General features: G+C 30.9%; 1 protein-coding gene across 5 annotated transcripts in view; it reads left to right on the forward strand.

Moving 5' to 3' along the window:
• LOC148279715 (organic cation transporter protein-like) overlaps positions 1 to 25,732 on the forward strand; it is a 126,482-nt gene that overhangs the window by 43,086 nt on the left and 57,664 nt on the right. For 3 of the 5 annotated variants that reach the window (XM_088229488.1, XM_088229491.1, XM_088229492.1), the window contains exon 2: positions 24,875 to 25,112. In XM_088229488.1, the coding sequence (XP_088085614.1) occupies positions 24,875 to 25,112 (238 nt within the window). Of the gene's footprint in view, positions 1 to 15,385; positions 15,638 to 24,872; positions 25,113 to 25,732 lie in introns of those variants that run through there. The other 2 variants (XM_088229490.1, XM_088229489.1) reach the window with 2 other exon arrangements.

Raw genomic sequence — 25,732 nt, forward strand, 5'->3', positions numbered from 1 at the left:
AAGAATATAAATAGTGTGTAAAAAAGTCGTGACTCTAGTTTTTTTTTTTTTTTTTTTTATTTGAAAATTTATTTATAAACCCTTACGGATTATTACATTCATATTACATAAAATAATATATACATTTTTAATTTATACTCTGTTGTTCAAGATAATATTTTTTACGTCTTTTGAAAAGTTTGTCTGAGTCTTTTGTTTAGTTTTGTCTGGTAGTTTATTATATAATTTCAGTCCCTGGTTCATTAGTCTTGATTGTCCTTGTCTTGTTTTAGAAAGTTGTATATGGTATTTGTCTGATATTCTCGTATTATGTCCATGTTGACTACAATTTTTTACTAGTTATAGTTCTTCGTCTACAATTACATTAGTGGCTAATTTATGGATAAATTTAATTTCAATTAAAGTTCCATAATTCAGAGAGAAAATACGGGAATATATTTATATGAAGAAAAGTCAGACCGCGCATCCTCTTAAGGTTGATCACCGAAGCTATAAGATTTGAACAAAGCCACTTTAAATTAACAAAAGGTAATTGGTTACTCCCAAATTAGGGCTGGTACGTCCATTTTGTATGGGTCAATAAGTTCACATCCGGTACAAGTGGACCCTTGAATATTAATTTAGTAGATATTAAATATAATAATGTGTTGATGGTATATATAAATATATTATATTATATAGGTACTTCGGTTATTATTGGTCGCTATACCCGTTTTATATGGGTCAAAAATTTGGACAAATAACTGGTTAGAATTTATTTATGGACTTATACAGACCATTTAATTACAACTTCTAAATACATCTAAAAACTACACCCTCGATTCCCCTCATCATATTTTACTTGAGAAACATTTCTATAGGCTGATTACTAGAATCATAATTTAAAACACCAGCAAAGCAATAGAATCGATGTCTAAAACACTAAATTGCGTGTCAACATGGACAAAAGAGTATGGTTTACTAATAAACCCGTCTAAAACACAAATTATGTTTGCAGGTAGTCAAAGATTGCTTAGTAAGCTAGACATACCTTCACTTAATCCTCTTATTGTCAATGGTACCAATATTCAGTACAGGAAATCCGTAAAAAATCTAGGAGTACTAATGGATGAACATCTCTGCTGGCGAGCTCATACTAATGAATTAAGCCGCAAAATATTTTTCAGTCTACACTCACTTAGAAGGTTGCAAAAATTCTTACCCATTAGTACTAAATGCACTCTTGTACAAGCATTACTACTACCCATTCTAGATTACGCTGATGTTTCCATGACTGATTTAAGCTGTGAGCAACTCGATAAACTTGAACGACTTCAGAATACATGCATAAGGTACATTTTTGGTCTTAGGAAATATGACCACATTTCTGATTATCGTAGGCAACTGAAATGGCTCAAAATTAGACAGCGGAGAGACTATCACTCCCTCTCACTTCTGTTCAATGTACTTCATAGTCCTAACGCTCCTATATACCTGTGTGAAAAATTTCAACGCTTATCAGTTCATGGTTTACCTCTTCGTTCTCATTCTCAAGGCACTCTCTTAATACCCATACACAATTCCTCTTTCTTCTCTAACTCATATAGTGTCCATGCGGCTCGACTGTGGAATCATCTCCCATCCACCATCAAAGATGTTACTACATTATCTCTGTTTAAATCACGTCTGAAGAAACATCTCCTTTCTCTTCCTTAATCTCTCCTCCTTTCCTTTTTCCTCTCTCCTCTTTCCTCTTTTTTCCTTTTTCCCATTGAGTAATAGTTTCGATTTAAGGTAATTTATAAACAAATACGTTTATTTCTATTTTTATATATCTTTAAATTTTTAATCTTTTTTTTCTATTGAATATGTTCTGTAACTTGAATTATAAAAATAAAACTTTTATTTTATTGGTTGGTTGGAAGAAATTGCCATTTGGCAATAAGCCCGCCAATGTACAAATAATCATTATGTACAAAAAGTTAAATAAATAAATAATTTATATTATAATCCAAATATACTGAAATATATCAGTTTGTATGTTCACAATATCCATACTAAAGCGAAATCTCATGCACTGTTTTACGCACTCAGAAGCCGTACGAACGCAAGTCTGAATTCACCCATCAATAGGCCAATTCGATTCCTGAATACGGCTTTTGCAAATATTATGAACATATTTTTCTGTACATATCGGCAGTTTAGCAGTTGTCTGTTTTCTACTTATTGACTTCCCATACGAAATGTTATTCTACCAGATATTTCTAGTCAATATTACGTAAAGGGTTAAACAACCTGTGATGTTTGTTCGCAATACTTACACAAAATTGACCAGGGCCTTATTATGATGGGAAAATAAAGACGTCATACCTTCACCTTGACGGTATAGTTAAAGATAAATTCCCTATAGCGATTATAAAGATATACTACCAACCCCCCCGCCTTTAAGTTTTGGGTAGGTACATCGATATTAATCAAGGGGAAGCGTACGTCACGGTACATATATCTACGCTCTAAAATGACATAGCTTCAGTATGACGTCATAGTTGAAGATAAAAGTCTCCCGACCGACTACAAAGGTATAGTACCGACACCCCCACCATCAAGTTTTGATGTAAGTACATCATTTTATACATCAGTTCATCTACACATTAAAAGTGTCAAAAATTTTGCTCTACCGAGCAATTTTTCCTTTAGTTATGATTTATTAAAATTTTTAATCGTTTTGAGGTTGGCACTTTTTTTCTTAAAAGCCTATTGAGAGAGAAATAAGTAAGTTTTGAAGTCGAATTAAATTCCGACATAACTGTCACTTTAATAAAACGAACGCCTAGATGTGGAAATAATGTCGCTAGGTTCTCTCCTATTAACAAATAAAAGTATCTAGGCGTCAGACACAGATTATATGGGTCAGAAAGTTACCACTCTAAAAAAATAATTTGGTTATTATATTTTTTCCACCTGTTTTACTATCTTTCTAAGTGTATGTATCGAGACGTTATAGGAGCCGGCTTTGTAGTCGATCGGTACAGATCGGTAAATACATACAGACGATCGTTAAGTGTACCGTCTAGGCGATTTCCAAAAGTCATGCAAAATTCATGTTCAAGCGAGGATTTTTTGCTTGAATTGGGATTTATTGGAGTTTATAATCGCTTTAAAGTGGGCACTTTTTATTACAGAAGCCTATTTAAAATAAACATGAGAACTATTTGAAATGTTAATGACGTAAGGAACGCGGATTAATTGTTTGCGGTCATTCGATTGGCTTGTTTAGATCATATGATGTCGATATGACAAGAAGGTAGAACATAAGTAAGTTAAGTATACCGTCTCGATATAAACAGATGAAGATAGCGTTCATAATCGAGCCCTGATTTGATTAAATGAAAATATTTATTTATTGTTGGAACCGGGTTGTGGTCCCGTGGTAGTATTGTGGACTCACAGGCCATAGGTCCGAGGTTCAAATTCCTCTCTAACACAACTCGATTTCCATTTTTCCAGCACAAAATATGTACGACTTTAAGGAAATGGTCTAAAAATTTGATTTATTTGAGTAAATAATAAGAACTTAGGTTTTCCTCTTTCCTTTAAAAAAAAAACATTTACTTTTACATAGATTTTTATTTCTAGAGAACCATACATATAAAAAAAAAATTTCAACAAAATTTTTCATCATACCAGGGGTGCTATTCTGAACCGCTCTCGCGGCGCGAGAAAACCGTTTTTCTCGTGTATTTTTTATGTAAATACACCAGACAATACGCCCGCGAGAGCGTTTGGAATACAACACAACACAAGTGGGTTTCGAGACCTTTAAGAATTTTTACCCTCTAGCCTGTATGAAACGAAACACTTTGCGATTGTACATCGATCGAGCCATTTAGTAAACTAAACATTAATGTTTTTTTATTTATTAAAAAGACAGTCATTATAACAAAAATACAATATTTACAAACAAACCAAAATTATAGTTTTTTTTATGCATAACTAAATACAATTCCAAAAATAAGTAAAAAAGCGTTCCCGTGAAAAGCCACTCCGTATCATTCCACGTGTAAAAAAGTAAAATATTACAATAATAATTAAATAGACATATGAAAAGAAAAAGTATATTTTTTATTCGGTCTTAAAATTTTTTTTCGCCTGCGGATCCGTACGGAGTAACCCCAGATCAGCCATTCCTCCTTTCTTTTTTGAAACAAGAGAAAATAAATATCATATGAAAGTTAACGAAAAAAACAAAACAAAATAGGTACAGTTAGCTTAAATAATAACTATTAATTGGAATTAAGGTTCTAGCATATTCTTTATAGTTGTTCAGAGTGAAGAAATATATCTGTACTTTAAAGCTGAAAGGCTGGTAACATTTTTTGGAAAAATTGAGTTATGAATTCAATTTGGCTCATATATTCTGATTCTATTATTGCTAAAAACATTGAAGTCCTCCGGTATACCACTACTGACATAGCTTGTTCTAAAACACCAGTAGCTCAATCACAAATAACTATCGACGTTCTAATAAGCGACGTGATAACAATTTCTCAGGATGGTTGTTTATTGTATTTGCGATCACAATGGAACATCCGTGAACACCTAATATTAAATGTCAAAATATTTACGTTTCGCGGCGTATAATCCTGCTGCGCAATCACATATTTGAATTTCACCGGGGTAAATATGGAAACAATTCCAAAACTGCTATTTTAGTTAATTTATTTATTATTTATCATGCTATTCATTGCTTTTAGCCAGTGGTTGGCAAGCCAAATGCCAAGAAAAGCAGTCGCCATAGTGATTGTAATCGAATTTTCACTTTTTTGCATGTATTACATTGTATTATTTTTTATAGTAAACGCCGATTTTTCGCCAGTGAACTGTATTTATTTACGAGGAAAAAAAACAAACCGACACGAGCGTTGACTTAGAGATTACACAAGCGTTGACGTATGACTGCGATAACTTAAGCATGTTCATTATTGTTTATTGTGATCGCTCAAATGCTCTGCATGTTTTTAAGCACGTTGATAGGTATTTGTGATTGAGCTACAGTAGTGCAGTAATAATACTCATGCTTTCAACAAAATTCAACGGTTTGCTGGTATTTCAAGTGGATACCGAATAAATCCCACGATTTGTAATAATAAACTACCTCTGACTTAACCATTATGCCATTTCTTTTGCCGTAACTTTAATTATTTGACTTCGCTTTTTTTCACATACTGTTTACTTTCAATTACTGTTTTATCACGATTAATATTATAATGTCATTAAATTTATATTTACCTGTTATTTTCATTAATAATTAATGTTTTAATTATTGGTACGTAATTCAATGTTTTCGCCCAAAGACAATTTTATAAATACATTGTTTATCATTAAATATTCTACATGACTTTTTATTCTAAAGTCCGAGGGCGCGGGCCAGGTGGTTAGAGCAAAAAACATTGAAGTCCTATAGTTATTTGATAGTCCATATATTTTTTTTTATCCTAAATATTCTTATCAAAAGCCTGTAAATCCAAAAAACAGCAATACATTGGTTTTACTTCGAGAGATACATTTGAAACAGTTTTATAACTTCAAACCGCTCGCGCTTTCCTAAACAATCAACCAAATGTGACTTACAGTATTTCAGTATATATGGGACAGATATATCGATTTCTGAAAAAACGTTGTTAAAATAACATATTACAACAGAGATGAAGAACATTTGAGAGAAGGTAATATAGAAGGCCAGGCATCTACAGGGCTTATGACCTGTCAATAGCTGGTTTAAGTGGCCACTTTACATACTGTGTAACATTCACCATTCTGCCTATATTTGAACATCTATATTCCTTCAATTCTCAAAGCCCTGTAGATGCCTGGCCTTCTATATTACCTTCTCTCAAATGTTCTTCATCTATGTTGTAATATGTTAATATAAACAGCTCCCCAGGGAGTTGAATCCAGTCCTTGTCTACAAAAATTTGGACAAACTCAAAATATTGTTGTTGTTAAAATAGTTTCGGATTCTGGTAAAATATACGTTTTCATTGTTATTTGTGCTTGAAACATCCCAACATAAAACAATTGTCGAAGCCTAGTTGTACGTACGTTTAGGGGTACGAATTTTAATTTCCTCAAGCAGTTGTGAGCAATGAGGAACTTCAGCCCTACGGGAAATTGGATACAAAAAATGTTTTCTTACGCGGGGTAAAAATTAGAGCATTAAATTGTACCGCAAAGTTTCTTGGAAATGTAAGGAAAAATAATTAAAAATATTTTGATAAAAACGCACTACTTTAAATGACGTCATTGGTTCATGTAGATCAACCTATGGCCTGAGAGCTATGGAAGATTTCCGGTCTGCTTGTCGCTTCTGGACCAATGGGAAGAACTGAGTGAGAATAAGCGGAAATGAACCTCTGACGTTACACGCGGAGTTATTTCAAAAATACAAAAATTTTAAAAATCATAGCGCTGATAATATGATAAATAAAAAAGCTAAAAAAAAAATTTTTGACTTAGTTTAATAGTCTATTAACAAATACTTCCTCATTGAAGTTGTTTTTGATTATATTGGAGTCAATGTTATTTCTTCGATTTTGTAGATTCGAGATTTTTTACATCGACTTTATGTTTATAATTTGTCTTGATTACGGTTTTATTATTATGAATACTCTATAATTCCTCGTCATCATTTCCTTTCCGCACCTATTGGTACGTGGGGCACTGCATTGGTACACCAATCGCAGCGTATCTTGATCATTTTTGTCACATGAAGGTAAGATGATCAGTCTTACGCTTCAGGTACCAGTCCAGGGACTATGAAATATTCTGGTGAGACATCACCCTTTTTAATAAATATTTTGTATCAACAATGTCAGGAATCGAACTCGAGACCCCTTGCATGGTAGGCAAATGCGCTAACCATTACACCACGAGGCCGACAAATACTCTATAATTACAGTTTTTATTAAAAAGATCATTAAAAACATAACATTATAAAATAATTCACTTTATCCGCAGTTAACGCGTCATATTGGCATGATTATTTTGAATTTAATGAGAAAATCGAGCAATTTAAAAAAATTAATTTGATTAATGCTTTCCTGTACAGATTAACACACACTTTTGAACATCACTATATGGATAAAATCTGGGCAAACGAGAATAAATCAATCGAGTATTTAATTAAAATTAAAATGTAACAACTTTGTTTTTAACTACTTATTTTTTTTTCTACCGACCGGTTTTGAAGCTACACAAGCTTGATTATCAAAGTGCAATTTACTTTTTTTAAAACTATAGTTAGTAAACAAATAATCGGTCTAGTGCAGTGGTCGGCAAACATATAATTTAAAAGAGCCAAAGATCAGTAGTACAACAATTAAAAATTTCTTCTGAGCGTCAAATATATTTTTGTATTAAACAAACCTTATGATGCAGCGATGATCTCAGTGTTTACTCACTATTTCTGGTAAAAAATCATTGAATTTGCAATAAAGTGCTTTAGAGACAATTGTGTTAAAAATCTTGATCACCAAATCCATAACATCGAAAACAAGTATCTCATGATTAATTATTGACTGGAAAATAGAAAAAAACCTTTCTCACTTCAGTCGTACTTTTAGCCTCATATGTTGAAATTAGAACAATTCAATCTTTTTCAATATGATGCTTTTTCATGCATTTAATGACAGCATTGGAAATATCCTCAATAGTCCAAGTAGCAAGAGTACTAGAAATATGCGCTGTGTGAGCCGCACTCTAGTGGCTAAAGAGCCACACGTGGCTCGCGAGCCGCGGTTTGCCGACCACTGGTCTAGTGTCATTATCCAGGGAGAAAAAATGGGAATCTGTTTGTATGAAGAAACGGCAGACAGCATTCTCTTAACGTAATATTTCAGTAGTCAGATGGGATCATTTGTAGTTTTCAAAAATGTTTAGGAGAGCTGAAATAAGACTTAATTTTAAGACTCTATCCACTAACTAAATATGAGCCTAGTTATGCAGAAAGAAACCAGCTACAGAAAAGTGAAACTGAGATAACAGCATCATCATCATTCGTGGTTCATAGGGTACTGCATTGGTACACCAATCGTAGCGTACCTTGATCATTTTTGTTACATGAAGGTAAGATGATCAGTCTTACGCTTCGGGTACCAGTCCAGGGACTATGAAATATTCTAATGTAAAAACAACATTAACAAATTACAACAGGGATGGAGAATACCTTAAATAAGGGAATATGGAAGTCTAGGCATTTACAGGGCTTGTGACCTGTCATTGGCTGGTTTAAGTGGCCACTTTACACACTGTGTAACATTCACCATTTTGATTATGTTTGAACATCCATATTTCTTTAATTTTTTCATATGTTGATGTTTGGAACTATAATCTCAACCGTCTACGCGCTCTGTAGCTGCAAGACATGCTGGGATATTTATTTATTGTACAGCGCCCTTGAGGTGATTTTTACAAAAATGGCGCTATATAAATTATCCAAACATATATATATATATATTTTTCACTTTTTCCGCGCATTCGGGGCATCGTCCTAATGACGCCGACAGCGACGTGATGGTCGCGACGCCGCGCCGCGCCGTCCATGTGTGTCAAATATTTTCTATATCTGCAAACTAATAAGACGCATATAGCAATGTGACACACGGGTCATTGTTTGACTATCTCTGCTTAAAAATAATAGTGGATGTCGAGTTATATGACATAATTTGACACACATGAATATTTATTAATAACGTGACATATTCGATTACAATTAAACCAGTTCTTGACGTTATAATTATATTTATGTTTATCATCCAAGTTGGCTGGCACTAGAGTAGAGACATCTATCGGATTTTCATCACAATAATATTATTACAACTGCGATCATCTGAAAGATTTTAAAATTATCATATCCCTAATATACTTTGAAGTGTAATTTTAATTAGTAAATATGTAGATGGCATTATTTATTATGATTTGAATTCATTAGTATTATTTTGCCTTCAGTATTATTAAACTAAATGTTAACATTGTTTGTGTTTTTTTCAAAATTTAAAAATTTGCGTCAACAGTAAAACAAAATGGTAAAGATTACGTCATTCAGAAGATAATTTTTTTCTCACAAGATATTGTTTAAAATATTGCCCCAATACACAACTAAACAAAAAAGATTACGAAAACCTAGCAATTGATACAGATATTGCAAACACCTCTATGGAAACGAAATACATGTGTTCCAAAAGAATAAAACAAGATTTTTCAAAACAAAATAAAACTGACTTAACAGAAACACAAAACCACACTCACGAAGGATGGGACACCAAAAATAAAATAATATACTTAAACTCATTAAAATAGCATTATATCAATTCATTAGTTAACCCAAAGAAAATTTGTTGATAATGATCCTTAAGATAAAAATAACTTTATTTAATTTACTTACATATAACTTTGAATTATGTATCCTTACCTCTGTTCTGTATAATTACATTTAACTTTTTAATAAAGATACCAGTCTCGAAGATGTCGCGAAAGCGATGAAACCGGTCACTGGATATTCCAAATTTGTGGATTAAAGTATCACTCGTGTTTTATTTATATAATAAATTACAAGATATTGTGTTTGCTTTCACGTTACACATATTATATATCTAAAAGTCTAGATTAAATAAAAATGTTTTGCTTTGAAATTATTTTTACACACATACTGTTTATAAGTAATGGTTAAACTAGTTGTTCAAATGTATGTTTTTTTGTACAACTATCTACAATAAATATATTACAATTTATTAAATTACAAGCCTTCAAAATATAATGGCCAATATTTTAACCCCTTTTTATTTAGAGCCCATTTTAAGTTTATTTTTCACAATGAGAAAAATTTGAGTACCGGGGTGATTTTACTCTTTTTCGGTCATCCTTTAAAAATGTACTTTTGTGGGTTACTGCCCATACACGAACGATAAAAAGTATAAAGCAAGATCAAATAAAAGCTTTATACGTAATCCAAAAAAACACAACACCAACCTCCAAAACAATAAAGGTTTCAGCTCTTTAACTTCACTAAAATCAACAAATGGAAGAAATGAAGAAATATGGACGTTCAAACATAGGCAAAATGGTGAATGTTACACAGTGTGCAAAGTGGCCACTTAAACCAGCCAATGACAGGTCATAAGCCATGTATATGCCTAGACTTCCATATTCCCTTTTCTAAGGTATTCTCCATCCCTGTTGTAATTTGTTAATCTTAATGACTCCCGAGGGGGTGAAATCCAGTCTTTTGTCTAAAAACATTTGGACAAACTCAAATATTGTAATAAAACCAACTAATCCAAGAAGAAGTTTAAAAATTAGAAAATTTGATTTCAGGCGTAGCCTAGTATATAAAATTATTCAGTCAGATGGATCTCTTCACAACAATAAAGGTTTCAGCTCTTTAACTTTACTAATTCAACAAATGGAAGAAATGAAGAAATATGGATGTTCAAACATGGGCAAAATGGTAAATGTTACACAGTGTGTAAAGTGGCCACTTAATCCAGCCAATGACAGGTCATAAGCCCTGTATATGCCTAGACTTCCATATTCCCCTTTCTAAGGTATTCTCCATCCCTGTTGTAATTTGTTAATAAAAAAAAACTGTTTATTATTTAAGGACATCCGGCTATCTGGCTATCCGGCTTAAGCTAGGGTTTCCTAGGACAGCGGTGCCCGTATCTTAACGGCCGTAGTGAACGGTGATGCGGTAGACAGCCCTCGTAACGGTGACTAGAGAGTGGTTTCCTAGGAAAACGGTATTATCAACACTATATAACACCGTTTTCCTAGGAAATCACTTTTTAGTCACCGTTACGAGTGCTGTCTACCGCATCACCGTTCACCGCATCACCGTTCACTACGGCCGTTAAGATACGGGCACCGCTGTCCTAGGAAACCCTAGCTTTAGGGGCTCACCGAATACCCGATATCTGATATCCGGCCAAACGACTATCCATTTCATCACTAATCTAAAACTCTTATTTATATTTTATTCATATTACTTTCATACTTTTTATAGGGATAAAGTCTACATAATTTAATTTCCATGAAGATTATATATGTACGAGTACTTACCAAGTATACTTTGATACTAACATCTTATCCAGTTATGGTTATCTCATTAATAAACTAATTATTTCTAGATAAATTAATTCCAGACTCTAAAAAACAATGCTCAATTACCAATTATTATTATTACACAATAATGGTTGTCTTGTAATGATGATAATCTACAATTATAATCTTATTAAGTCGAATTATACTAAATTGCGCTGTGAGGTGAGCGAAAATAAGACAATTATTCTGTTAAACGTTGTGCATCTCATGAAATCGAATGTTTTTTTGGGTTAGTCACTGAAAATAAAAGTGTTTCAATAAGAACAATAAAAATAATAAATATTTATTCCGAACCCTGGGGTGGTGAATGCAAGCCTCTTGGGTTCATTTAAAGAAACAATTAAAAATAAAAATAAAAACGCCACGATGACGCCAAATTACGCCAATATGGAACTCATAGATCGTCTGGAGCGTTTGCAGAATCAAAGCATCCGCTTTATTTTCAATCTCAAAAAGTAGGGCCATGTATCACCCTTTTGCTCCAAACTCAAGTGGCATCGTTTTTATCGGCGCATAAACTTTCAATCTCTCTCATTTCTTTATAATATTCTTCACAGCCCTTGCGCTCCAAAATATCTTTCTGAGGATTTCATTTACCTTTCTGATCATGGTTGTTCGCTTCGCTCTTCTCAGGGGAGAACACTTTCAATTCCTCGACATAGCACATCATTTTGCAGCTATTACTTTTCCGTTCAAGGTGCTAGACTTTGGAATGAGCTACCCCTTTATTTAAAAAATCCACTTTCACCAGCCACCTTCAAGAAACGCCTAAAACATTACTTTATATCTTGTATATATTTCCGTTTTTTGTTACAAATTTTTGACCAACTCTTCTTTGGAGCAGTCTGTTTTTTGGTTGGCTGGAAGATATTGCTTTTAACAATAAGTCCGCCAAAGTGCTTATTCTTTGTCGCTGAAGTTTTTAAATTAAAAAAATATTAAATAATAATAATAGTTTAACATAATTATAATATCCTTATCTACTACCTTTTTACGGTAATAGATATTTCTGGATTATGCCTAGTCTGCCTAACTAGGTACAACCTGTTTTAAGGCAGACATTTTTTTTGTGTGGAGCTTAATAAACAAAACATGACTACCTACAAGTGAATTTAGTGTACAATTGTACAAAATTAAATTTCTTTTTTCTTTTTTTTTAATGCGTCGTGTTTTAACAACAATTAAATGAAAATATGTTTAAAAAATGTAGCGATGATCTCTGCATACAATACAGCGACGCCGCCATATCGACACCTCCTACGTATAAAATCGTAACTCACAAAACGCCATTTAACAGGAGACTTATTTAAAGATATTTTTTTGCAATATAAATCTAAATATAGACCGAGTTTTAAAAAAAAATCCATATTGAGCGTAAGATTAAGATTTGCATATAAGCTATACAACTTTTTAAGTTGAATATATTGGTAAGCAAAATGAAAAACAATGTTTTCAAAACTCTAGTCCATAAATGGATTTCTAAAAGGACTAGACAGAAAGCTAAGGAATGTGTTTCGTATATCAGAATATAATTTTTATTTCATGAAAGTCCTTTCTCATTCTATTCATGTAGGTATGTTTTAAAGTCTTTTTTAAATATAAATTACAAATTAATTTTTACACTTATTATATTTTGATTGACTTAACAATTTATGTGAAAGTATGTACTATTATGAATAAAATAAATAATACACTGACACTCCGGAACTTGTCTGTGGGGCAGTGGAGTGACTACATCCATAAATAAAAACGAAATGTTATTTTATACACATTTTTTTTGTAAACTATGAATTTGTATTACATATTGGATTAAATAAATAAATAAAAAATAACTATGCATATTTGTATAATTTTTCATTGAAGTTAGTAAAAAACTTTAAATCTTTCGCGGTTTTTGTTAAAATGCACGTACGGTATTATGCTTCCGAAAAGACGTTAAGTAAAATATGATATAAAATTTAATGCTTACAAACGATGTGTATAATCGTAAGAAGAGCTTACTATAATATACGTTGTTATTTTTTATATTATAAAAAATATATAATATTAGTATTAAAATCAAACTATTATAGTAAAATTAACTGGTTTTTTCATAAATCGTTTTGCTGTCTTTCACGCAAATATGGGCTTTGTTTATTATACAATGAATCTGATGTTGGGGTTTCTAACTAATTTTTACATTAAACTTAAGCATTTTATTTCATTGTATATTTTATTTAACACTTCGCCGCGTCAGTTAGTTTTTGTCCAACAGACCAAAACACAAATCTGCAGAAATAGAGCTTTAAAGTTTAAAGGAATATTTTTCTTTAATGAAATGAACAAAGATAATAAAAAGAACAGTCAGGAATACAATATATTTAAGAAAGAAGTGAAAAATTACATCTATAATTCTTCTTTATGTAACACTGATTGAAAACATCGTTTATATCTTTTTTGTAATTTATTTATGTTATTCTAAAAATATTATTAATTAAAATAAAATAAACTATTGTAAGACGTCACTCTCCATTATGTACACAAGAATTGTTAATTTTTTTACGTAATGGGAAACGTTAATGTAAATATATGTATTTGTTTAATGTAAAAAAAATGTATTTAGTTGTAATATTGTATTTTTATTTATTATTTTTAAAAAAAGTTTTTTTTTTACAAAAAAGGTATAAATAATGACCAAAAATTAAGACAAAATTTGTTAAAAAATCCAAAACAAACAGTTTTTTTTCACTTGAATTTTATAAATACAGGCTTTCTCAGAACTCCTGTATACTCAATTTTGTCAAAAATGGTCTGATGGACACAAACGAACTAAAGCGACATGTTGGAATAAACTCGCAAGGATAAACAATAAAACGCCCTATATTTTCTATATTTCTACTCTACCATTTTTTAAATGGGAGAGACTTATGTTTTTCCTTGCGTATTATGTAGAAGGCTTATTTTTCTTTCTTTGTTGTTATCGGAATGTTTTCTAATTAATTTTATTTTAAAAAATTATTAATTATCTATGTATTTTCTAATTTATATTTAAGCTTTAATTGTTATTATTATCGGTATGTTTTCTAATTTACCTTCATGTTTTATTAACTTATTATAAATGGTTTACTTTCTTATTTATATTAATGCTTCTATTTCTATTTTTAGTTATGTTTTCTAATTTATTTTAAATTTTTTGATATTTTTATTATTATTTGATATTTTAAAGCATCATTTGATGAAATGAAAACACATGTAAAAAAGGAATTCCTGCCTAAACACATGAATTTCCAAGCTAGTCGGGACCTGAAACAATTTCTATAAAACGACAATATCACATTAGTATGAAACGCGCCAAAAAGCGAGAGGAAATTTCATAGAAAGAAGAGCCATAAATGCGTATGGAGAGAGGACCAGGGCGTATATACTCCCTCGCATAGTAAAAAGACTCCCGGACGAAATAAAGAATAGTGATATGAATAAAAACAAAGTAAAATTGGATTTAAAAATCTTTTTCTTAAATTCTAAGTTTAGTGTGTAAAAAAAAATTATAAAAAAATGGGGAAACCAAACAATTTAAAACAGTGTCAAAAAAAGTGTTTTTTTATTATTTTTCATATATTTCGTTATCAAAAAAGACTTGATTAACTTGTATTTAATTTTTTTAAACTTTTACTTTATTGATATTTTAAAGATTTTTAAAAAATATTTTATGTGAACATTATTATATTGTGTTACAAAAATGTTTAAAGAAAGAAATCCCTTCAAAAAAACTGCTTTTGCAGTTTGGCGGGAATTAAAATTTTTTTTAAAAAAAAATGAACATCTGTCCATTTTAAAACTGAGATATAAATAAATAAATATTCACTGCAAAAGGTACCTATATTCCTTCTAATTACACTTACTATAGTGTAATGATCTGGTGGGATAATCGGTTGTGGCCTTGTTAAGGCTTTGTTAAGGCCACATCCGAATATTATATTATGACACAGTGTATTAGATGAACACGCATCATTTTAGCGCTGCTAATGTACAATGTAATAATAATAATTTTTATTTTAATTCTTAAATACTGTTGCACTTAAAAAATATAATCAGTACATAATGGGTTGTCAAACGCGCGACACCTATCAAGTGGGAAAAATGAATTAAAATAAATGTATTTAGTTTTCCTTTTATATCTATTGCTTAACATTCCGCAATTGTGATGGATCGATACCGGTGCAAAAATATTTAAAAAATCTAATCGAATGTCGTCATTTTTAGTTTTTTGTGATAAAAATACGGAGTGTTGTGATTTATTAGAATCTTTATAATATAGTATGTGTAAATTTGTGATACAACACAAGTGATCATTTGTTTGTAAAATGTCTTCGATCGAAGTAGGTTTGGACGCCATTTTGGTGGAAATCGGGCAATTCGGAAAATACCAAATTGTAAATTTTGTTTTGATAGCTTTACCGATGTTTTTTTCTGCAATTTACAACACGAATTACGTGTTTACGGCCCAAGATGACACTTACAGGTATTATTTTTTTTCAATCCAATATTTCATAGTCGTATTTCATCGAAGCGTAAGCTTGATCACTTTACTTTCATGAAAGAAATGATCAATCTACGCTCCAATGGGAGAGTAGCGCCCCTTATTATTTGTTAAATGATAATGATTTTAACCAAATGTTTCCATGACTAACTTATTTAATTTCTGTTTTTTTATATTTTTTTTTAAATGATATATTTTATGAATTTTAAAGTCATTTTTCTTAAGTCGTAAATAACCGTGTTTAAAAATGGGAAACAAATTGTGGTAAGGCGGGATTCGAACCTCGGACCTCCTGCTCAGGAGTCCGCGACACTATCCACGGGACCACAACCCGTCTATTAACCAGTAAGTCTATTAAATTCTATGTAATGCCTATATAAATTACAGGTTTTACCCTGAAAGCAATAGTTAAGAAAGATCCATGCTACTTTGAAACTTATTTAAAACTAGCTGACCCGACAGACGTTGTCCTGCCCGAACGTTGGCTTGCCTTGGAAAAATACTTTTTTATTGATAAGTAGGTACCTAGGTACTTGCTTGTGATTGAATTCCAAAACTAAAAATTGTTAATTTTCAAATAATAAATTTAAGTAGGTACCTACTTGCTCATGATTGAATTCTGAAAGATAAAATAAATATTTTTTCAAATATGGCATTATGTTTACAAACGTAAAACTCCGGTCGTCTCACCAACAAAGGGGTGTACTTATGTAGGAATACGATTTTTAAATTCAATACACTTGTATTGAATTTAATATAATTTTAGTGCTACCAAAAATCCAATAAAAATAAATAAATGGGTAGAAATTATAAGGAATTTAAGGAAAGAATCTGATTGAGATCCACAAAAAACAAATGATGTTTGTAAACATTTAAAAACAAACTTTTTTTATACAAAAAAAAAAGATCTTTCCATTTTTTTGCAAACGCATTCTCCTCGAATGTAACCCTGGTAGATCGATAAATAAAACATTTAAACTCCTAAATTATTTTTTACATATTAGATTAAAGATTTTAATATCTACGAAAACGCACAGCGCAAAGATCTATATTTCTCTGAAAACCGCACGTAAATCGGTTAAGCCGTTTAGGAGGAGTACGGTGACATCACACGTACAGAGGAATTATATATATATATAAAGATAGTTAGAATAGTCCATTCTTGACCTTAAGCAGTTTGAACCGTATTTGCAATAGTTGAAAAAGTCCCTTCTTTATTTTTTTTTATATAGTTCTATGATAAACATTATAAATATTAACAGCGCAATATTTACATTTTTACTCATTCTAACACTATTGTGCGCTTGTTTTCCTTATTTATAATATTTACATTGTTAATAGATTAAGTTTTTCCACTGACATTTCTTGGTGGAACTGTTTATTATTAAATTTAAAAATTATAAAAATAAAAATACGTCAACAATATTTTGAGTTTGTCCAAATTTTTGTAGACAAGGACTGGATTCAACTCCCTGGGGAGCTGTTCATATTTACATATTTTAATTTAGTTTGTAATTGAAGATAAATGTTAACTTTATATTGTAATCGGGGCCCAGGGCCGCGATTATGAACGGCTATCTTCATCGGTATATACTCAGACGGTATAAATTAATATCGATATTTATGTACGAAACTGGGTATATTTGTACGAAAATTCAAAGTATCTTCGTCGGTAACCGGTATTTGAACATGTTTAGAAAAAAAATTGTTAACTTATTCTATTTTTCATACAGAAAACTTAATTTTACTTTGTAGACAAAATTGAAGATAAATTTTAACTTCCCATCAGAATAAGTACCCAGGGCCGCAATAGTAAACGTTATTTTCATCGGTACATATCGAGACGGTACAAGCAGTGGTGGGATTTAGCCGGTTCCCACCAGTTCCCTAGAACTGGTGCATAAAATTTTCAGAGTTTGCCGAACCGGTCCTTAGCCCTTTGCTGTCACACAATATTCCGATTGAGATTATGTGTCGGAGCACGCTCGGTTTTCTTGGTCCGCCATGCTGTAAAAATATTTGAACCTCGCGAAGAGAAAAAAAAAATGGAAAGATGAAAATCGTTAGTGGAAAAATTCATTTAAGTGATTGCACTTAGTAAAAAGAATATAGTGAAAGATGTACGCTTCAAAAAATGCACAAGTAAATAACGTGTTTCTTTCTATAACTTGCCTGGTAAAAAATGTGATAGAAAATCTAGCGTCTTTTTTATGGCTCATAGTGGTTAAGAAACGCAGTTGGTCCGTACAACTCTGTAACATTATTGTTAATTATCTTTGAAATCTATTTATGTGCAGAATTTAAAACAAATATAAAATTAAAATTTTATTTTTAAAGTACTAACATTAAAATAAAATAAATAAAACAACTTTGTTTTTAACAACTATTTTTTTTTCCACTGACCGGTTTCAAAGCAAACAAGCTTCTTCATCAAGGTTTACGTTACTAATGAATTCTTTCCTATTTTATTTTTATCATGTTTACTAAATACTACACGTGGAGCCAATAAATCAAGTCTTTTTTGCCTAAAAGGGTGGTAATTTGATATGATTATTTTCGAAGCTAGACAGGAGTGGACTAAAAGAAATATTGTTTATTTGGCTATTCATTATTTTTTTCTAATTATGAATTTATTAATTTCTAAGTTTTCTAATTTTAATATTTTATTTTCAGCATATTGTACTTTTAATCCAGTGTCTTTATTGAAGTTATGATTATTTTCTATCAGATGGTTTGCGAATTCAGAAAAATGATTATTATTTAAGCATCTTAAGTGTTCTTTTACTCTTATATTAATTTTTCATTTAGTTTTTCCAATGTAGATTGAATCGCAATGATAACAATTTAATTGGTATATCCTAGATTTATTATTTTATTAATAGGTACATTCAAAACCTTTTTTTGTTTATAGATGTAGCCACTCCACTGTCCCACAGGCACGTTCCGGAGTGCATTATTTATTTTTTACATAATAGTACATACTTCCACATCAATTGTCAAGTCACATCAAAATATTATAGGCGCAAAAATTAAAAAATATATAAAAAAGGATCTTAAAACATAACTACATGAATAGAATGAGAAAAGACTTTAATGAAATTAAAATTATATTCTGATATACAAAACAAATTCCTCAGCTTCCTGACTAGTCCTTTTAGTAATCCATTTATAAACTAGATAATACATAATTTAATTATTTTTAAAGTATAAAGAATCGAATGTATGAATAATTTATCATTTGTCAAAGTAAAAAACATTCCAACTGTGGTGTACATTTGATTATTCACTCTTTTCACAAAATAGCTATTATCTCTGTTTCACTTTTCTATGGCTGACGGCTTTCTACATAACTTAATTTAATTTATGGTATAAATCTTTATATATATAATTCTTCTGCACGTGTGATGTCACTCAACTCCTTCTAAACGGCTTAACCGATTTACGTGCGGTTCTCAGCGAAATGTAAATCTTTACGCTGCGCGTGTTCGCAGATATTAAAATCTTCAATCCAATATGTAGAAAAATAGTTAGAAGTATAAATGTTTTATTCATTGACCTACCAGGGTTGCATTCGACGAAAATACATATAGGTACTAAAAAAAAATAGAAGGATGTTGTTTTTTTGTCTTTAAAAAAAGGTTTTTTGAATGTTTACAAACAATATTCACTTTTTATGGATCCCAATCAGATTCTTTCCTTACATTTGTTGTAATTTCTTTCCATTGATTTCTTTTTGCTGGATTTTTGGTAATACTAAGATAACATTAATTGACATTCAATAAATTTTTAAAAATCTCTTTCACGGATAAAGTGCACCCCTGTTGGTGAAAAGAGCAGAGTTTGACATTTGCAAAAGTAATTATATATATTTATAAATGAAATGTTTTATGTTTTGGAATTCAACCATAAACAAGTACCTAGGTACCTACTTATTAATGATAAGTCTTTTTCCAGGCTAATAGCAGGTAAGCCAACGTTCGGGCAGGACAACGTCTATCGGGTCCGCTAGTAATACGCATAATTTTATACAAATAAATTGACTAAAGATATATAAAGAAAAATTTAGCGCTCGCGTTTCATCTCGATTTAACATTAATTAGATATGTACATATTTTTACATTTAGAACAGGTTTTACATCGATAAAAATATCTATGCATATTTTTTATTAAATTTAATATTTTTTCTAACTACTGATTACAAGTACATATGTATTACTTAGGTGCTTCGTGTAATATAAATAATCGTGAATAATTAGTTTGTGGTTTAAAAAGTATGTACATATATTAAATTATCTTATAAAATATCATTGAATACTATACAAAGGAAAGTTTGTGCTAAGCGCGTTTTTTGCATTAAGAGAAGTACGAAATATTATGTTTTATTATAGAAATAAAAGACGAGTGATACATTAATTCACAAATTTGGAATATCCGGTGACCGGTTTCATCGCTTTCGCGACATCTTCGAGACTGGTATCTTTATTAAGGAATTCAATGTATTTATACATAACAGGATAGAGAGTTCTAAATTATATGAGAGTAAATAAAATAAAATAATTTTTGTCTTAAGGATCATTAACAAAGTTGACATGAGTTGATATTATAATGATATTTCTAATGAGTTTAAGTATTGTTTATATATTAGTTTTAATAGTCCCATCGTTCGTGAGTTTGATTTCTGAAAAAAAAGGGTAAGATAAGTCATTAGTTAAATTATTACAATGGATATAGTAATGGGGAATACACGTGTGTTAGCTGTTCATTAAGTAATTCTATGTTGGGTTTATTTTTTTAATCTATTGATTTCGAGAATTTCCTGTTTGTCAAGTTTATGGCCTTAAGGTGCAATATTAATTATTTTTACATTGTTTTTTAAATCAAAGGAATGTTTATGTTCTATTTGATGACTGGCAAAATTTGAATTACCTTTATTATTAGACCATCATTGTTTAATATGCGTGATGCTGCGAAAGCGATGAAACCGGTCACTGGATATTCTAAATTTGTGGATTAAAGTATTACTCGTCTTTAATTTCTATAATAATTTACAATGAACTTCCATCAAGAATTTTCACTTACAAACTTAAATATTCTGTATCAGCATTAACTTTGTGGTCCAATATTTCAATAAATGATAGTAAATATTTATATTTAACCACTTACGGACATTTCTATGTCTACCGGTTTTGTCAGGGTACTAATTATGGACTCGTGGTATAATGGTCTACCGTGTGTTTGTCTACCATGCAAGAGGTGTCCGGTTCGATTCCCGACATGGTTGATATTAAATATTTATATAAAACGGTGTTTTCACACTAGAATATTTCATAGCTCCTAGACTGGTACCTGAAGCGTTAGCCTGATCATCTTATCTTCATTTTGCAAAAAATGATCGAGATACGCTACGATTGGTGTACCAATGGAGTGCCCTATGCACCATTAGGTTCGGAAAGGGAATGATGATACTTACATAAATTGTAAGTACAGAGAATATTGATAAATAGGTATTCGAAAATTGTTTTCCTGTCACTGTCTTGCAGACGCCTCCCCGATACTGTGCGAAAAAGACAACTTCATGTCAGACCTTTTCTTAGAATAAACAAAATCGACGTTTCGTTGTCCCGTTTTCCGCACCTCAAAAGTCCACCGATTTTGTTATTTAGAAAAAAAATCGGAAGAAAATTAATCAATTTAGTATCCATCAAAAATAATTGTTTTTTGTAAACGTAAAAATACAAACTTTTTTAATTTACAAAAAACAACATCCTCCTAATTTTTCAATACATGCATTTAAGTCTAATGCAAACCTAGAAAATCTAGCTTTTTTCCACTCAACATATTAAAATATGAACATTGAGGACGAAAATTAAAAAACTTTGCAAAAAACCACACGTTAATCTGTCAAGCCATTTTCGAGTTTTTGCGAGACTAATAACGGCGATTCATACATATATATATATATAAATATATATATTATATATTATATATATATTGATAGATAGATATCTACCTTTTCACTAATTGATAACCTTTGTTCTAGATATACGTACTCTTGTACACACATTGATAACGATTAGATTTAGTATAATTTCTCTACGCAATATTTTTTGTTTTTGATCTTATTCGATAAAAACATTTTTATCTACTAACATTAATAACGCAAAATTGTTAAATGAAGTTAAATACTTGAAATTTGATTAGTCATTCCTTAATCTGGGGATTTCTACTGTCACAGTTTGACCAACTGATTATTTTTATCATATTAATTTGTAATCTTTTTATACTGAATTAATTATTTACTGAAATATTACAATTATCTTGACTTACGTCGCTTGATTTAACTCTTAAATCCCGATGGGTCAAAAAATAATACGCGCGTGGCGGTAGTGGGTCAAATAAGACCCAATTTCAAAAGTCGCCTGTTTTCATTTTTTAATCCATAGAAAGACATTTGTTCATACTTTAAAGACCTTTTATTATATTTATTGGTTGTATGATTTTCCGACATCAAATGCGATTGAAACGCTGATCATCGAATTGTATCTTATAATGCATTCCTGATTCTGTTTGCCCTCCAGCCTTTATATAGACAGCACAAGGGTCCTCTAGTTTTTTTCAGTCTGGTATCGATTTATGATAATTATACTAACTCTAAATCAACACGGCTTTCAGGAAAAAAAGGAACCGCAACAGCCCTAGTAAATTAAATAAATTTTATTCAAACAAACATGGATACTGGAATCATAATCACAGGAGTAATCTTAGATTTTAAAAAGCTTTTGATGCGGTACATTTTGAGACCATGATTAAAAATTAAACGACATTGAAGTTAAATTTCAAAAATGTAAACTATTAAAATCAGTCTTAGCAAATCGGAAGCAGTATACATATTCAAATGAAAAAAAAGCCTTTTACTAACAGTAAATTTTGGAGTACCGCAAGGATCTATTTTGGGTCCTCTATTATTTATTTCTTATATAAATGATTTATCACTGTACGGAAAAATTATTATGTATGCCGACGACATTGGACTATTCTATAAAAATCAAACCGACGTATAAACAAACAATGACATAAACGAAGACCTTACTATGTTGACTAAATGGACAAACACAAACTTACTTACACTTAATGAAAAAAAATGCAATATTATCCATTTTGAATCTAAAAAAATGTCATAAAATAGATGCTCACATAAATTATGAACGACTAACTGAAATTGAACATGTTAAATATTTAGAACTAATAATAGACAGACAATTGACATGGAAAAGTCATATCAGCAATTTAATTAACAAAGTGGCGACATAATCGAGTCTTTTTTTAAAAATCAAAAATTTTGTTCCAAAAGCGGAAAAAAATATAATGTATGAAGCCTATGTAAAAACTAAAATATGCTTTATGCATCTACTATGGGGAACAGGATATCGAAATGACATAAACAGACTACAAAGACAACAAAATAAAATTTCAAAGTTAGTATATGACCTTCCCTATATAACTTCAACTAGAGAACTTTTTAAACAAACTAAGCAATTAAATATAACAACTCTTTCAAATCATTAAAATTTATCCATAAATTAGCCACTCATGTAATTGTAAACGAAGAACTAAAACTTGTAAAAAGTTGTAGTAAACATGGACATAATACGAGAATATAAGAAAAATATCATATGCAACTTTCTAAAACAAGACAAGGACAGTCGAGACTAATAAACCAGGGACTGAAATTATACAATAAACTACCGGACAAAACTAAACAAAAGACTCAGACAAACTTTTCAAAAGATGTAAAAAATATTATTTTAAACAACAGAGTACGAATAAAAAATGTATATTTCATTTTTGTAAGATGAATGTAATAATCCGTAAGGGTTAATAAATTAATTTTCAAATGAAAAAAAATAAAATATCCAAACATACATTAAAATAATTATAAACAACATTAACTACTGTAACAGCAAAATATTTTTATCAAACCAAGAAAATTTGAACAAACTAACCATAAACTAACCAACCAACTTGTAAAAACAATTATACCTCGAATTCATTCATTAGACGTACCTGAAGAAATTATAACGGACTCAGTATTGATGTAGACATTTTTAACTGCACGTTGCATTTGTACAGAAAATTTCTTCATGGGGTCGATTATTTGGGATAGTTGCTAAATGTACATCTTGAGTGGTTTATGCTATGTATATGTGCCGCATGTAATGTATATGTTTGTGTATGTTTTATATGTGCGTTCATGTGTGTGCATGGATGGCTCGAAGTGTACATTCGGTATTTTTATTTATTTTAATTTATTACCTCCATGGAAAATGCAAATGTCAACAATTATTCTTTTCTCACTTAAAATTCTTATTTATTTTTTGTCACATTTAATGTTTATATCTTTTTAATTTATGAAAACTTAATTGGTCTTTTTATGTTAAAAAACTGTTGTTTTTAGTACTTATTTTGTATGACTGTATGTTTTCTGAATAAAATAAAATAAAATAAAATAAAATAATAGAATATTACAAAAATTTAAGAATTATTGAAAAAACCGACACACTTGATGTTGAATAAATTAAAACCACTAGGCCCGCGCCGCGCCGTGGCGCAGTCGGTTAGATGGCCAACTGTAAAACTAGCGTCGCGGGTTCGATTCCCGCCAGTTGCAAAAAAAATATCCAAGAAAGATTTTTATCTCAATTGGTCTGGGTGTTGTGGTGTATTTTTCATTACCTCCTTCCATATCTTCTCCATCCCACCTGCTGACAGGTCTCTAAATGGAGGCTTAGCGGGTTCTCAAAAAAATAAGCAAAGAATATTTTACAATTCGAGATTATCATATAATAGTATTAGTTTTAAAAAGAACACAAATTATGGAAAAAAAATATCGAAGCCAACAGAACATGATCACAATACCAAAGAAAAGATAAAAATCAAACTCACAAGGCAGCAAAAAATATTGACACGGGAAATACATTTATGGAGAAAAAAAAACAAAACTCAAACAAAATGTATTAAACTACTTATAAATTAAATATTTATGTACATTGTTATTGGCACACATAATAATATGTTTATGTGTACCTATTTCATGATTTAAAATTATAAAAAATATTTTAAAAATAGGAATTTAATCTTGGTTGAATTTAATAGGACTTGGATCTATCGATATTGGTCACCTTTATAATCCTCTAATTTTATTTGTAATTTTGCCAACAGGTGCGCTGTTCCAGAATGTGATGCAGAAGACGTTGTGCTGGAGGCAGATTGGCTCCACCTAGCCATGCCCTCCAGTTCGGACCCCCGAAGGTGTTCCAGGTATGGCCCGACCAACGCATCTTCGATAGCCTTCGGCTATGACAACCCGGACACGTGCAAACCTGATGCATTCAATCGAGATGACATCATCGGCTGCGACTCTTGGGTCTTCGGAGAGGGAAACTCTATAGTCAAAGAGGTATTGGGAATATTTCGTTTGCGTTTACAAATAAACAATAGTCATCTTGAGTGTGGATCTCTGATCCGAGTTGAAGTACTCTGTTATGCTGGATATAATTCAGAAGAAAGTTCTAGGGGTCAGTGGTTGTACCCGTCTGACTTTATCGTGGGAATGCTTGGCTACAGTAGTTTAGTGAAAAAAAGTAATGCGTATTTGCTCATGTATTTTTTTTTCTGTTGATCTGTGGTATTTCGATCAACTTAGGTGTAATGGAGAGTATTTTTCTTTATGTTCCTAATAACTACCTCAGACATAGGCAGCTTAAGCTGTTTTATCTTCCTGCTTGCAGAACCAGCTTGCCGATGGTAATGCCAGTAGGAAGAGCAATGTCTTTACTCAACCGTATCTCTTCGGATATCAACATCCTCTTTCACAGTAGTAGCCGCTCGATTGTAGAATAATCTACCCACTAATGTTAGAGACGTTCTGTTAGAGAAGTTCTTTATTTACATTTAAGTCAAGATTGAAATGTCACTATCTAAATATTAATTTTTTTTCTTTATCCTTCTTCTTTCCTTCCCATCTCCTATCCTCTCTTCATAGTATGGTGTTAATTTTTATATTTATTTATTTTGTTA

This window comes from Micrasema longulum, unplaced genomic scaffold (genome assembly GCF_059751315.1).
Source record: "Micrasema longulum isolate JH-2025_06_02 unplaced genomic scaffold, ASM5975131v1 h1tg000678l, whole genome shotgun sequence".
Classification (NCBI taxonomy): domain Eukaryota; kingdom Metazoa; phylum Arthropoda; class Insecta; order Trichoptera; family Brachycentridae; genus Micrasema; species Micrasema longulum.